At 46.2% G+C, this 16,141-nt stretch overlaps 1 protein-coding gene across 4 annotated transcripts in view; it reads right to left on the minus strand.

The window, feature by feature from the left end:
• The window catches only part of Ankrd44 (ankyrin repeat domain 44), a 300,807-nt gene extending 287,432 nt beyond the window's left edge, over nt 1-13,375 (minus strand). For 2 of the 4 annotated variants that reach the window (XM_039083293.2, XM_039083295.2), the window contains exon 1: nt 13,108-13,371. In XM_039083293.2, the coding sequence (XP_038939221.1) occupies nt 13,108-13,134 (27 nt within the window). In that variant the 5' untranslated portion in view covers nt 13,135-13,371. 4 annotated transcript variants of the gene reach the window in all.
• Between the last annotated feature and the right edge of the window lie 2,766 nt (nt 13,376-16,141).

The raw sequence follows: 16,141 nt of genomic DNA on the forward strand, positions 1-16,141 counted from the left end.
GATTGGTGCTTCAACTCCATCAGCAACTGACAGCCCAAGCTCATAGCACCTGCTCCGAAGTGGCTCTACCTTTGCTAGAGCCACTGAGTTCAGCTAGAGTCAGCCTGGTGTCATAAGCCCCAAAGTCCTGCCAATCTGCAGGGCTTGGGAATGGTCATCTCTAAATGGACCTGGGGTGAAGCAGGACACGCTGTCCCTGTTGGCAGTTCAGTGACCTTAGATCATTGTATCAGCTATTGATACCATGATCAATATTTAATAATACTGGGCTCTTTCCTGTTGATGCCATCCAAGGGAAAACTGAGACCCAGGGAGATAAAATTACAGGCCAGGGTCTCACAGCCAATTCATGGTAGCAATGGAGTCAAAAAAATACTATTCAGCCTCTAGAAAGGTTGAACTGGAAAGGTAGCTCTGTAATTTTTAAAAATGATTTTGCACTTAGCTCACCGGGACAGAGGAGGATACTTAAAAACAGAGATGTCACGGGGACCCGTTCCTGGGTACAGGAGCCCTAAGACTTCCTTCCTGCTATGCAAAATCATGTCTCTCTGTCAGTTACCACACCCATTCTCAAGACCTTCTGCTGGACCACAGAACTCATCGGCCCTCTAAGCTGCAGCCCTGGTTACAGCTTGGCTTTACTAACAACTTCCTCTGTCAGTGTAGTGCCCTAGGAAGCCTCGGTGCCGCAGAAGCATGCTTGCTGGTGTTAACTGCTTCAGGAAGAAGCTAGATGAAGTTCAAGAGTATGACTGCCTGCCCAGCCCAGCCCCACACAAACCCACAAAGTCCACCTCCTGTCTGTCCCTATCCGATCCTTTCCTCTGTCTCTTTTTCTTCTGTCTCTTCTTTTTCCTCATCCTCATTTTAAATTTTTGAAACTTAGTCTCACTTAGCCGTGCTAACCTTAAACTTACTTATGTAGCTGAGGCTGGCCTTGAATTCCTGATCCTCTTGCCTTATGCTCTCAGATATTGAAACATACATGTTCACAACCACACTTACTTCGTTTGTTTTTTTTTTTTTTAAAAAAGTCTTTCTCCTCCTAGCTTCCTTCCCCTCCCCCATTTTTCTTTCTTTGTTCTGTTTTTGCTGCTGTTGCTGTTTTGCTCTGGTCTTCATTTTTCTATTACCTTGCTACATTTTGCCCTAAATTTCTACTGGTGAATCAAGTGTGTTTTAAATTAAAACACACATATGTATCCAATTATGTTTGGCCTGCATCCTCTCTTAAGCAACGTCCTGTCACTCTAAAAGAAAAAAAGAAGAGTTAAGTTAAAATGACATTTTACAACCTACCCTTTCTAGCCTCCATCTGATATTTTTAAACAATTTCCTTCAGAAACCTTTATAGATTGGGATTTGGGGTTTTTTTTTATAATGGTTTCCTTTGACCACACCCCACCCCACAGGACTATAGATTGAACTGCAGTCCTCATGAATGCTAGCCCTGCATTCTAGCACTGAGCTACAGCCCCAGCCTACGTTTATGGTTTCCTTTTACCCCAGTGAACATCCATCCAAGGCCTGAAATTCTACACCGAAGTTTTAAGACATTCTGTCACGATAACACTTTTTACTGTGACTTCTTTTATGACGACTGTTCTATCAAACAGTTTTGCTCTTACACACTTCCTCAAAAAGACAGTTTTACACCGTGTGAAGAGGAAGTGGCATTCTTGTCTTTTTCAAAGGCCTTTTTGACAGCTTAAAACAAGGACACCTGCAAACGTCAATCCTTTCCGCACTTGCTTATCCTAGTGGATATGTCTAAATGTAAACTCTGTAAGTTAAATAAACTAAGCCAATTGCCCAGATAAAACCAAAACAAAAGAAAGCATGTTTTTTAAATTGTAGGACTCAATATGTAGGGTACTCGATAAAGAGATTTCATACAAAAATCAACTATCTGTGTACCACAATTTTTTGAAACTAGAGAGAAATAAAACAAGATTAAGGTTATAAATTTAAAACAAAAGAAATCACTAAAACCTATTCTGGGAGAGCTGGAGTTAACTCTAAAATACTTATCTGCTTAATTTGACAATAAGGATTTCAGGTACTTTGAATTCAGGGACTGTTTACTGAGCAGCAACAAACATCCAGTTGGGGTACACTCTAGCATTCCCTGCTGAATTGTCACAGGCTCCCCACTAAGCATGTATTACTGTACCCATTTCACAGTCCAGGAAAGTTGTGCCACAGAAAGACTAAGGCAGAAGTTAAAAGCAAAGCTGTGTGTACAGCTTAGATTTCCAAACACCAGCTTCAGTGTTCTCCCATGCACTGCTTACGAACACTGTCCAAAGCAGATGCCATGTATAAAGTGGAAAAGTTCAGTACCTGGGAAGTGGATAGAAGACCTTTTACTAAAGAGCAGACTCAGAAGAAAAGGATCCCTAAGATTAGCAACTAAATGCTGTCTGTGCTCATCTCAAGAAATAATTGCCCAGAGCTCCAAAGTGCTAAAATCTCCACTGCAGGTGGCCACCTCCTAGCCTTTCGGCCTTTGATAGACTTGTATTTAGACTCTAAAGAAGGCTATGAAAAGGTTTCATGTGTGTAAAACTAAGTGGCAATATTTTGATGTGCCTGAAGCCTAAAACCACTGAAAACAAGAACCAGTTCCACTCACTGTGAGGACACAGGTGTCAGTTACACTGATGTTGTAGCCTCTCGAGGCTCTATAAAGCCCCTCAATTTAAACAAAAGCCCACTTTAAAGGCTACTTTAAATAAGGTAACTCGGGGTGGCAATAATAATTAAATCCACCCCCCAAATATCTGAACTGAACTGTCAAACAGAGACAAACTGAATCCAACTCCTCTTATGAGTAGACAATACTTGGCTGAAGGTGTAGCCCACTCAATTAACTGCTTCCTTGGCTCAAAGCCTCAGGTTTGACCCTGAGCACCACAGAAACCAGGCACAGCAGCACAAGCCTGCAATCCCAGCACTAGGGGTAGAGAAAGATCCTCCTCAGCTATACAGCAAGTTCAAGGCTCGCCTGGGCTACATGAGGCCTTGTCAAGAGAAGGGGGGATGATTCCAGGCATGGTACTACGTGCCTTTGATCCCATCACTCAGGAATCAGAGGCGGGAAGATCTCTGTGAGTTTGGGGCTACCTGAGAGTACACAGAAAACTCCAGGACGGTCGAGATCACATAGAGACCCTGTCAAAAAAAAAAAGAGAGAGGGGGAGGAGAAAAGGGGGAGGGAGAGGTCGAAAGGGAAGAAGGGAAAGATTCTAAATCAGATGCTCAAATGTCACATGAGCTATGAAAGGAACAAAGCTAAGTCAATAACTATGGTCCTCATAACTGCCTTAGACCTGCAGTTCATTAAATAGTAGACCCAGCAACAGCAAGTATTTTGATTTTTGGTTTTTGTTGTTTTGTTTTGTTTTTTGTTTGTCTGGGGTTTTTGGTTGGTTGGTTGGTTGGTTGGTTGGTTGGTTGGTTGGTTGGTTGGTTGGCTTTTGAGACAGGGTCTCACTATATAGCACTGGCTGACCTGGCTGACCTGGCTGACCTGGCACTCACTATGTAGAGCAGGATGCCACCAACTCAGAGGTCCATCTGCCTCTATTCCCCAAGCACTGGGGTTCAAGGCAAACCCTACCACACCTGCCCAGATTGTGGCTTTTTGGTAATCAATCAAAGACACTGAGAACTTTTCTGAAGACAAGCTGTCAGGTGAGAGGGAACAGCTTTGGAAACAAACACAGAGAACAGGAAGAAGGGGGTGGAGAAATTGCTTCCAGAAGTACTGTGGCCTAAACTGGTAGGTATGCCTTGGCAAATGGTAGTTTGTGGCTTTGTTTCTCAATTTGCCGGAGGACTCTCTTGTTAGAAATAGTTACAGTATCACACTCACACTAACCACCAACTATCCAATGAACATTCAATTTTCACCAATTTATTTTATAAAGATATATTTCTGGGGCTGGGGATTTAGCTCAGTGGTAGAGCGCTTACCTAGGAAGTGCAAGGCCCTGGGTTCGGTCCCCAGCTCCGAAAAAAAGAAAAAAAAAAGATATATTTCTGTTCATTTAAATCAGAATCCAAGCCTCCCTGATTAGTTTAGTGAGTGTTAAATCTCTTTAATCTACATGCCTATGCTTACTTGACACTTCTCCCTTCTGCAACTGGGACTCTCTGTAAAATAGGGCCATCCTATAGGGTTTATAGCCTGCATATCTTAACTTTTCACTTAATAAAATTATCAAGTTAAAAACAGACCACCTCAGACCTACAACATTATTTCGCCCGTGTCCCGTGCCACCAAAACTGCCCAAGTTCTCACTTTGAAGTCCTTGCTACTTCTGGATACACATCTATCCACAAAACTCTACCAGGAAAAGTGCCCTGTTCCACCAAAGCAGGAAGAAACCATGGATCCAGAAGACACCAGAAGGTCTCATTTCAACTTCCACATCAATTTACTTGATGGAATGAGGCAGGTACCAATTAACTTCTAAAATCATGCCTGAAGCCGGCAGGCACAATGAGCTTTGCAAGGTCTCAGACCCATGTCTCTAAGTATCCAGGAGAGGACACAAAGTGTCCATCAGAACTAGTGAGGTGCCTTCGATAATATACCAGCCACTCTCCTATTTAGTTTGGGCACTGAGTAGTTATTTCCTTACCTCTATTCTTCCTACCCAACAAGAACTCTGTGCTTCAATAAACTCCTCCTCCAGCCCCTCCCCTGAGTACAGCATGTCCTTCACCTTCAAGGGCTGCCTGAAGCATCCCCTCTCTAAGCATCAGCTGAACCTTCTGTGGCTCCCCAAAGCCTCTCCCGATGCCTCGATGCCCAAATTGTTGTCCCCAGTTAGTATTCCATAGCAGCCTAAACCTCCGGCTGGCTTGACAGTGTTTTGATGTCACATATTATCCTACCAACACTTAATGAGGGTCTTCCATGCACGAGGCAGACACATTAATCTACAACTAGACTCTGAGTACCAATGAAGAGAGGGTCTCTTGTGATAGTGCCCCTGTTCTAGCCTGGGGCCAAGACCATCCTACTGTGACTCCAAGATTCCTAAGTCCCAAGTAAATTCCTTCATCTCTGGGTTCTCACATGGACATGCTGTTGGAATTAAACCATACGAAGTGTTCCTGCTCATTCCCCGTCTTCTGTACATTCCTAACTAATTCATCATACCTGTCCTTATCCATTATTATACTTTGAAGAAAGCATCTAATGGCCTTAGTGTCCACTCTGCGTGGGACCAGAGGCTTTTGAGTGGGGAGAACTGCATGACCTAAGTTCTACCGTCCTGATTGCTCTGTTACGAGATGAGTGCAGCGACCAAGGTAGGTAGCCACAGGTGATGGCTACGAAGATGAACAAGTGAAAAGCGGGAGCAAACGTTAAATGGTCCTGCATTACAATGTGTACTAAAATACCCCAAGACTTAAAAGTTTAAAGGAATGAGAGTGGGTTTAAAGGGATATGGAAAATCCTATTTTCCTTCCCAAGTTCAAGCTTAGTAAACCATCTTGTTCATCCGGGGCTGCAGGTGTCAGCAGTTTCCGTCCAGTGTTTCAGTTACTGGGTGACTGCTCCCAACTGAGCTGAATTTCTGCCAGGCATCCTGTCTTTACAGCAGATCGTCTGTTGCTTCCCAGACTTTCTCTTCATCCTCCCTGTGTCAGATCCCAAAGCCAGTCTCCTCCCCCAACAAGGACCCATCTCTTGAGAAGAGCCTGGTCATTGAGACAGCTGTCATCACCCTGCTAGCCGTACCCAATTCCCATGTGACAGTTGAGAAATAAGACTTGCCAGGCCCAGTTGCAACTATGGAATCTAAGAAAAGGGATTCTACCTGGGAGAACGAAGGGAGTTACCCAAACAGCACCTGTGAGAACCGCTATGCTGGCCCAGCTCACAGGAGACCCAGGGTCTGGGAAGAATGCTTCTCGTACATGAAAGCAATTCAAGAGAATTCTCTAAGAACCCTCAGGGGTCTGTGTCTCCACATCAGGCTCCTGGAAGTCCCAGAAGACCTTCTTGGGGAAGCACCCATGTCCCTTCCGCAAGTCTCAAAAGTGTGTTTGTCAGACTTGAGGAAGGTTAAAGCGACTTCCTTACAAGGGAGAGCCCAGAACTGTATAGGCATGAAAAGCCAATGCCAGGGCCTGCTGGAAGCCGGTAACTACTAGAGACCCATAATAAGTGGAACCCAAGAATTTATTTCCAGTCTGATGCTACCTTTTTAAATCAATCAAAGAAAAACTAAAGCAATTTAATGCTGAAACTTTCAGAGACTTTTTAGAACTGCTACTAAATTTCCATGTCAGGGCAACACAGATATCTCTGAAGATCTAATTCTTTTTATGAAGAACTCCAGAAAATTCCTTGGAGCAAAATGGTCTTCCAGTATTAAAGATGCCTGGCGAGTTAGAGCAGGATGGTCAAGATTTACTGGTAATAGAGACAGATCCAGTGATTTTTTTTTTTTTTTGAGACAGGTCTTTATGTAACTGGGGTTACCCTTGAACTCACTAAGCAGCCAAGAATAACCAATGATTGACTTGAACTCCTGATCTTCCTGTCTCCACCTTCTGAGTCCTGGGATCACAGACATGTGTACCATGTCCATCTAGAAAGCATAGTTTAAATTATGAATATCGCGATTTGAAAGTAGATTGATTCACAGGTCATTCATTTCAATCTTACAGGTTACCAACTCTTCACAAACATGAACACCGATCAGAAAAACTATCTGCTCTCAACCTCTGAAATCCAGAGACAAGATACTACACTAATAAAAGAAATAGCCTATAAAATAGACAATCTTTGATTGGCTATAAACCAAAGCAGGGGAAAGAATAATAATAATCAATTTCTAAATCACTGATATTGAATAAAGATCCTCTCCAGGAACCTGAAACCATTTAACCTTGCTGCCTGGATAGTTAATCTGCAGCTCATGTAAACACACACATCACAGCCACATGCATACCAGGTGCTACCAAGCAAACCCTATTACAAGAACTGAGTCACAGGAGGAACAGGGCAGAGCTCAGGACCGCCAAGATATCCAGCCCACATCTTCATTTGACAAAAAGGAACCAGGAACCCACAGATAAGTCTGACCTCCAAGTGTTGTCTGACACGCAATGTACACAATTCCCTCTTGACTTAAGTCCACAACAGCAAGAAGACTCAGAGCATCTCTGTCAGATGGCTTTGGCAACCCACCATCACCTGCTCAGAGCCAACGTGTGAAGTGAAAGCTATGATCGAACGCTGGGCTTACACATGGCCAACAGGCTCCAGTGTAGACCTAATTCGTATGAGCCAAACCAGCTCGGTGTCACTGTCAAAACTCAGGTAAGCAGAGGCAAGAGGAGTCTGCATGCGATTATATCTACAGTCATCCCTTTCCAGCCAATATTTAACAGCACCCTCATTGTTCTCAAAGGGCCCTCGATTAGACGAAAGTGAGCCCATCACCAGAGTCTCTGTAGCTCCCAATCATCCATGGGTATTTTTAAATGTTTGAGGGTATGATGGGACCACAAAGGAAAATAGGGGGGGAAAAAAAAAAACAAACCAGTCGCCAGGAGTTCATGTACAAAGAGACTTTCAAAAATATTAAATGCCAATAATCCTTAAAACAGCTATAGCACCACTACTGTAAAAGATTCTTTTTAACTACATTTGATTCACTGAGGGAGGGAAGATGCACATGAGCCACCACACACATGTGGAGGTCAGAAGACAACTTACAGGAGTCATGTAAATTCATGTGGGTCTCAGGGATTAAACTCAGGTCTCCAGGCTAGGTGGCAAGTGGTTAACCCACGGGGCAATCCCTCCAGCCCTGTGGTTTAAGATATCAGTTTCAATATGGAATTTTCTTTGGAGGTCTGGAAAAAGAGTTACATCAGGTTCTTATTGTTTTATTAGGGGTGCCACGTGTGTGTACGCACCAGGATGAGCATGTAGAGAGCTGAGGACAGCTCTACAGAATAGGTTCACTCCATCATCTTTACGTGGGTTCCTGGGATCCAACTCAGATTGTCAGCCTTACACAACAAGAGGCTTTACCTGGCAATTTCACCGTTTCTCTGTGTCTTATCTGAAACAGCTTTGAAAGGCACAGCAATATCAGATGTCTGGCTCACAGGAATTTATGCGGAGCTGGCTAGATGGCTCAGTGGTAAAAAGTGTTGGCAACCAAGTCTAATGACCTAAATCTGACTCTCTACACCCCATGGCAGAAGCAAAGAATCGATACCCATAGTTCCCTGACTTCCACACATGCAGAACACAACTCACAAACTCACTCGCACACACACACACACACACACACACACACACACACACACACACAAAGAAACAAAAAACTAAAAATTCTTAAATGTAAAAAACGTTACACTAAATATAAATTTTAAAGTAATTTAACATTGCATTGTAAATGTATGTTAATAAATCGTATTTATCTTGCTGAAATATAAACCTTTTTTAAAGATGTCTTGGTCCTGTGTCTTGTATAAGAATTCTGCCTTTTTGAGTTTATGCTTACTCTCTATTTAGAATAATGGGAGTGAAAGCTAAAGTGCTCTCTCTTTCTTTCCTCCTCCTCCTCCTTCTTCTTCTTCTTTCTTTTTTCCAGAGCTGGGGACCGAACCCAGGCCCTTGCGCTTGCTAGGCAAGCGCTCTGCCACTGAGCTAAATCCCCAACCCCTAAAGTGTTCTTTTAAAAGAGGAGGCTCCATCTCTTCATGGCTGGACTTTTATTTACCCTGAAGCAGACAGTAAAGTATTTAAGGGAAGTATAAGTTCCTTAGAAAAGTCCTTTGTACGGAAACAGGTATCAGCATAATTCAAGATCCTGATATTATCACACAGGACATGGGAAGTGTGTGCCTGGCTAAGCAGAAACTTGAAAGGAGGCATATCAAGATGCCACCAGGAGTTATCTCCCCTGTTAAAACTCTTCCTCATTTGCTGGTCTGGCTTTCTGGTTTGCTAAGGTAGCTCAGCATTGGAGATGATTGTAGGCTCCTGTGCTATGCAAAAATAAATAAATAATCGAGAAAGGAGCGGCCATGCTACCAAGGCAGCATTCAGTGGGTGTGGAGGTGAAGGAGACAAGCCAGGTAGAGGCCAGCAGGTGCAGAGACCTCGCAGCAGAGTGAGGAGTCTGCCAGAGGTGGGTCTGACCCCATGGGCAGAGGTGTGGTCAGTGCTGCCTCTCCAGAATTTCCCCATAACTAAGTGGAGAGACATGAGCTCTACACCTGCTGCTGCCTTTTTCCACTGTGAAAAGTATAGCCTTGCGAGTCGGCCCCACCCGTGCAATCAGACTGCCACAGGAGGACACTGTACGCAACTGCTCTCTGGGTGTGTGACCTGTACAAGTGTCAATCATCCTCCCTGCTCCTGTTTTCTCAACTATAAAGTAGGAGTGACCACCTACCTGCTCGTGTGACTGTGTGGATTAAGAGAGGTGATTCACTGCAAGGACCTAGCACACGGGAGCGAAATCAATGCAAGCCACTATTATGCACAGGCCATGAAATGCCACCGTCAAGTACACTCCCCAAACCTACCAGTGGGCTGATATGTCTAACCAGATCAGAATCTCAGAGTTAAATCTGTGTTTCCTCTCCTCACTCCTGCAGCATGCACATGGTTGGCTTGCAATCCAGTACATAGTGAGTTGCTGAAAATACAGGACGGCCTGATAGAAAATAAAATGTCCAAAGGCCCAACACTGTGGCCAGAAATCCTGCCTTCAGAGCTTCAGGGTTTGTATTATCTGGCCACTGCCACAGCTGCCAGACAGTGCCTTTGGCAAGGAGATGGGTGACCGGAGTGTGAGCTAGGACTTGGCAAAGAGATACTAAACCATAAGGCCTCCAGGCGGGAAGCTCCGAAAGGGCCAACTGCTGAAGCTGTTTGTCTACCAGACTCTTTGAGAGAAATGGAACAGTTCTGCTGCCGTTAGCAAACTCGCGTCAGAAAAGTAGACCATGCCAACGATAAACGAGGACCTCGGCAAACCTGGCTTTGTAACTCTGAAAAGGCAAAACTGATGGTAAGAGTCAGACTGACAGGGCAGTCAGTACAGGAACAAACCCTATAGTGCTTTGCCTCTATTCATAAGGAATGCACCCTAAAAACTCAATGTAAAAGTCCAACTCTAAAGTCCAATTGCAAAAGTCTGCATGACTACTTATTATAAGCTAAGCACACTGCATTTGCATGTGACGAACCTTCTTCAGCCTTATGATTAGCTCAGTTCTCCCAGGATGAACTGAGCTAATCATGCCTTACTGTCCACCCATGAGGAAATGGTCATCTTACTATATTAATTACATAGGTCGATAACAATGTTGCAGAGAGTAACCAACCAGCTCCTCCAGTTGTACCATCACATGCCGGTGTTTCCAGGAAGCCCCTCAGTCCTGGGCAAACAAAAATGGTCCCCAAAATACTTCCAAAGGAAAAAAAATAACAAAAGGACAGACTTACAAATGCAGAAGTGCTAAGTGTCAAGCTTGTTCGCAGCACAAGCTCCCAGTTCCTTTTCACAGTAGAAGACTGAAAACCACAGCAGCCTCTCCCTTCCCCCTTAACTTTTTAATTCTCCCAAAACAAGTTAGAAAAAAAAAATCGTAACCCTTCTCTTGCTGGACCCAGAGGTCACTGTTGAACTGGCTGCCAAAGTGATATAACCACAGCCACCCAGCCAGTTCCAGCCTTCAGTGTCAGGGGACAGAAAAAGTCATTGATGATAACCTCTCGCTTCGACTACATCCAAGTTATCAGCAGCCGGAATGTGTCCTCAAACCAAAAATCAAAGAGCTGTAGCCAAAAGTGGAGATTCGCCTTACAAAATGGACATTGAAGGGACCAGAAGAGTGAGGCCGGGATGGCCACAGCATCCCTGAGGAAGGAGCAGGTGGCCCCAGCTCAGACTGAAGCAGGCAATTCCATGCAGGTGGCTCCCCGCCCACAGTGATGGGACAAAGCTCTTCTAGGAGGAGTTTAATCCACAGGTTGTTAGCATGAGTACCTGAGGTTAAGAGCCAACTTCTAAGAAGTAAGATTCAAACACAAAGTAAGACTATATAAGGCAAGAAGAGTACACTTCCTGGGCCTAAAGAAACACAGAAACCATCTCTGCTCACCACTGCACCTCACCCCGCCCTACCACCACCACACCCCATCTTCCTCTGGCTTTGTCCCAGGATAGACTGGTGGTTTTTGGGTGTTCCTGGATCACAGAACTCCTTGGCTCTTTCTATATGTCAGGAGATGGAGTCAAATGAAGGTTTTAACCCCTTTCTCCCCAGGGGCAAGTGGAGTTTACTGGGGGAACAAAGTGGGTGTAACTTAGAAAGATTCCCAACGACAAACATCTTTGAAAAAGCCTTGCTCTGAGAAGCCAGAGAATAATTTCCTGGGCTGCAGAGCCCAGTGGTACACTCCTCACCCAGGCTGATGTACCTGAGGAGAAAGCTCCTTCTCATACCCTACTTTAACACATCTGCTGAAAGGAAGGAGAGACATATCTCAAGGCTCCGATAGCGGCCTGGGAGGTGGACACCACCAGTCAACACTGAGGATCTTGAGGAAGATTTGCTTGATTTTCCCAGTCAGCTGATTTTTTTTACTTAGAAAATAAGGAATTCAGGGTAAATGATTAGCATCTTTCTAAGTAAAATTCTACACAGAATTCTTTCATATGTAATAACATAGCAATGCCTACTAGAACCACACTGTACTCTGCAGACTTAGGAATTAACAAAGTAGAGAAATGTGTACCATCAACGTTGACAGGACTCTGGACACAAGACAACGTAAGACTTAAAATAAGCAGATGTCTAACAGTTGGCAAAAATTGGGAACAAAGGGTAGAGAAAATCCTAATATCAATTTACAAGCATTTTAAATGCTCAGTGGCCAACGAGGAGGGGCAGGGTCACACAATTAACAGCTGCTCTCCCTGCTAAATTTAACAGAGTTTTAAACTCAGTGATTTCTGAACCAAGGCAGGGAAGGGAAGAAAGGGGGGCTGTGAATACTTAAGGTAAAAGCAAGCTGAACTAAATTTAATCTAAAGGGGCAAAACAAACCATTGTGGCTCACTATTGCAAAGGTTGCACTTAAGTTGCAAAACATTCTGGCTGAATTCTAACTAGCAAGACACCAGATGCATCCTATTAAGAAGTTTGAGGTGTTTGATAGAGGGGGCTGGACTGTTTGATACCATATATCAAAGTCAAGATCGCCACGCTGCTTATCAGGCCCCCAAAACAATGTTCATGTCAGTGTGGATGAATAAATCGGGACATGAATAAAGCTTCGTCTTTCCCCCTTGTAAAGAGCTGTGAAGAGGTTTGGTTTGGTTTTGTTTCACACAATTAAGTTGAACTTCCGTGAGTGTCAATATCTAGATATGTGGTAAAGACTGTCAATCAGATTCAATACATAATCCCATTCCTTCAAGCCAAACTCCAGGCTGCCCGGTGTGATGTCTCAGTCAGAAAAGCAACAAAGCTCATGGGCACCAGCGTCTACGAGCTCAGTCCGGGACCTGACTCCCATCTCCTACTCGGAGACCTGGGCCGAGAACGCGCGTCTCTCAGCACCCCCAATCCCACACCCCACACCCAGCCCCTGGGCAACTAAAGAGGAAGTCGGGGTGTTCTATCCAACCGATGAAGGCAGGCTTTTGCACCGGAGCGGGGATCGGCCAGCCTCTAGCCTGGCGCGGGAGAGGTCCGGGGCAGAGGGGCTGCGATCCTCTCTCCCGCCGTCCACCTTCCTCCCCCTGACCTCAGGGAGCCTTCCCCCGAGGACCCCCAAGCTGACTGCTCCTGAGTGCACGACACAGCCCGAGTCTCCCCTTTCCCGGTGCGGCGGCGACCCGCGCCCGGCGGCCACTCCCGCACCCCGCCGACCCTCTCCGGCCGCGAACGCGCACTTGCGACGGTCCAGGGCGGAGACTGCGCGGGAGCCAAGCCCCGAGGCAGGCCGTGCACGCTCAAAGGCTGCGCGTAAACAGCCCGGGGCGCGCACCGCTCGCTCGGCGCCCGCCGCGCCCCCTTCTCCGCGCCCCGCGCCCCTACCTGATCGCAGAGTTTGAGCACTGCCATTCTTCCGTTCCCGCGCGCGCGCACATACAGCTCTCCGCTTCGTAGATGTCAACGCCGGGAGCCCGGAGAAACGGAAGGGACGGCCCGGGGAAGCGCCAGGAGCTGGGCTCGCGAAGGTGACAGCCCTGCCACCGCTCGGCCGCTGCCGCCTGCCTCCCAGAGCCCAGCCCCGGCTCGCGGGAGTCGCAGCCCGGCCCGCCCGCCTTTATACAGGAAGTGCCGGCCGCTGCCAGCCGGGCCGCCACTGACATCACCGCGCGCTGCCTCGCGCCGCCCGGGCCGACGCTGCCTCCTGCCGCCCGCGGCGGCTCCTCGCAGCCCGCGGCCCCGGCGCCCTCCCGCACCTGCACCCCGCTCCGCCAGGAGCCAGCCGAAAGGGGAGGGGGGGCTGACGCCGACTCTCCCCAGCAATCCCACCCGCGCGCACGCCACTGACCGGCAAGCCCTCGCAGACACACCCCAGGGGTCCAGAAAGCTTGCCACTCACACGCCGCCAACTTTCACCTTGCAGACTGCGTCACACCCCCTTTCCCTAAACCTCTTCCCAAATCAGATTGCTCCAGAGCTCCGAATTTCTGCCACCTGGGCGCAGGGCTGACAATCTCTTTGTTTAATATAAGGAGGCCTTGGACGCGTCGTGACTCCAGGGCTTCCACCACATAGCAGTGGAAGGAACCAGGGCTTTGATCCACCTCCTAGTTAAACCACACACTATCCTAACTTGGTAGCCTAGGCTTGGGGTTGGAGATGGAACTGAGAAGGAAAAAAAAAAAAAAAGTCCTAAATTACCGCACTAAATAAGTCCTAGCTGGTTTATTCCTACACGATTGTAAATTGCATGCTGCCCACTCGCACCTTCCACACACAGAAGACAGCTGTCTAACAGACCAGGCTTCTAATACAGCGGTAGCAACCCATAGTAAGTGCTGATATTTCTGTGATCTGGGAAAGCACTTATAAATTCAGGCAGTGGCTGGGCATGGAGAGATGGGGCATAAGCGGGTAAGATACTGTGCTGGTTAGCTTTTACCGCTGCTTGAAACAGGCTACAGTCATGAGAAGAGGGAACCTTAGTTGTTTTTTTGTTTTTTGTTTTTTTTTTTTTAAACGCTCCCACCAGATTGACCTGTGGGCAAGCTGAGGGGGCATTTTCTTAATTAAGGATTAATGTGGGTGGGCTCAGCTCACTGTGAGCTGTGTCACCCTGTAATAGAGCAGGCTGAGCAGGCCATGAGCACCAAGCGGGTAAGTAGCACATCCCCCTGGCATGTGCTTCAGTGCCTGCTTCCAGGTTCCTGCCTTGAGTTCCTGCCCTGGTTTCCTTTAGGGATGAACTGTGCTGTGGAAGTGGAGGCAGAAAAAACAAACAAACAACTCTTGCTCAAGTTGTTTTTTGGTCACGTTTTTGTCACAATAGAAACCCTAAGTAAGACAGGTGCCTACTCTCAAAGGACACTCAGATAAACCAGACAGCCATTGCCGATTAATATAAATCCAAACCGAAAGGATCACAAGGAGGAGTACTTAGGAAGCAAAAGACCAGAGTAGACTGGTGCCTAGGGGCAGGCTCCCTGAAAGAGAGGGAGAGCTGAGATCTAAAGAAGAAAGTTAAGTCGGGAGCTAGGCCACACCCCGGAAGTCGCTGGTGCCCCTAGCAGGACCTTCAGGACTGTTGAACAGCAAATCAAAACTGCAAAGTGACTGGGTAAGATCGAACGCTGGCCTCACACCTGCCTCAAAAGTTTACTCACAAACCAGTTGTAGATTCTTCCTCCCCGTGGCCAGTGCCTCAACAAAGGCCTCATGGAAGAAGGGAGCTACAGCAATGGTGTCGTATCCTTGCCTTTATCTTCCACCCACTCTGGCTGGTGAAGCAGCTAAATCCCAAAGCTACTCCTACCTGTACCCTAGACACTGTGATTCTAGTCATGCAGAAAAGGGAGTCTGAGGAAGCCCCATCCAGGGTCACTGTGGCCACCAATGAGAAGCAGACACACGTACCCCAAAGCCACTGCTCCTAAGACCCTTCTCGGTTGTTTGCTGCTTGTATGAAGCACCTCTTCATGCTGCTGTTTGTCCGTTTACTAATATCTTGCATAGATTTATAAGTAAATGGGATAGGAATTTTTTTCTTTTTTCTTTTCTTTTTTCTTTTTCTTTTTTTTTATTTTGGTTGCTTGTTAATCAGAGATGATTCTTTTTTCTTTTCTTTGTCTATTGGATATTTTTTATTTACATTTTAAATGTTATCCCCTTTCCCAGTTTCCCCTCCAGAAACCGGATATCCCATCCTCCCTTCCCCCTGCTTCTATGAGTGTGTTCTGTCACCCACCCACTCACTCCCTCCCACCTCCCCACCCTGACATTCCCCTACACTGGGGCATCCGGTCTTGATAGGACCAAGGGCTTCTCCCCCCATTGATGTCCAACAAGGCCTTCCTCTGCTACATTTGCAACTGAAACCATAGATCCATCCTTGTGTTCTCTTGAGATGGTGGTTTAGTCCCTAGGAGCTCTGGGAGATCTGGTTGGTATAACCATATTTCTAAAGAGAGATAGCAAATTATGTACATTGACAGATTCACTCAAGATCTGCTTTGGGTCATCATGGATTTGCACATGCATGAGTTCTTGAGTCAGGGTCAGTTCCCCTACCCACCTACCCCCTCTCTTTATGAGATAGTCTCTTGCTATATTGCTGGCAACCTGGCCTTGAACTCTCTGTCCTCCTAGTCTGCATCCCAAGTGTGAGCTCCCACAGCAGGCTGTCACTGAAAGGGAGGCGAGCCTAACCCGAGGAGACATTTTCTATCAAAGAAATAGTAAGTAGTGCTTTAATGTTGCCTTCACTTTCCTGAATTGAAATTCAAACATAACATTATCTACTTACGCAATTCCAATTTCCTGCCCTAATTAGATAAGAAATGAAAAAGAAATGGATAGTTTCTGAATATTCCAACAACTAAATGATATACATGCCCCAACCCTACTAAAAGACAAAAAAGTA

The sequence above is a fragment of the Rattus norvegicus genome, chromosome 9 (assembly GCF_036323735.1).
Source record: "Rattus norvegicus strain BN/NHsdMcwi chromosome 9, GRCr8, whole genome shotgun sequence".
Taxonomy (NCBI): domain Eukaryota; kingdom Metazoa; phylum Chordata; class Mammalia; order Rodentia; family Muridae; genus Rattus; species Rattus norvegicus.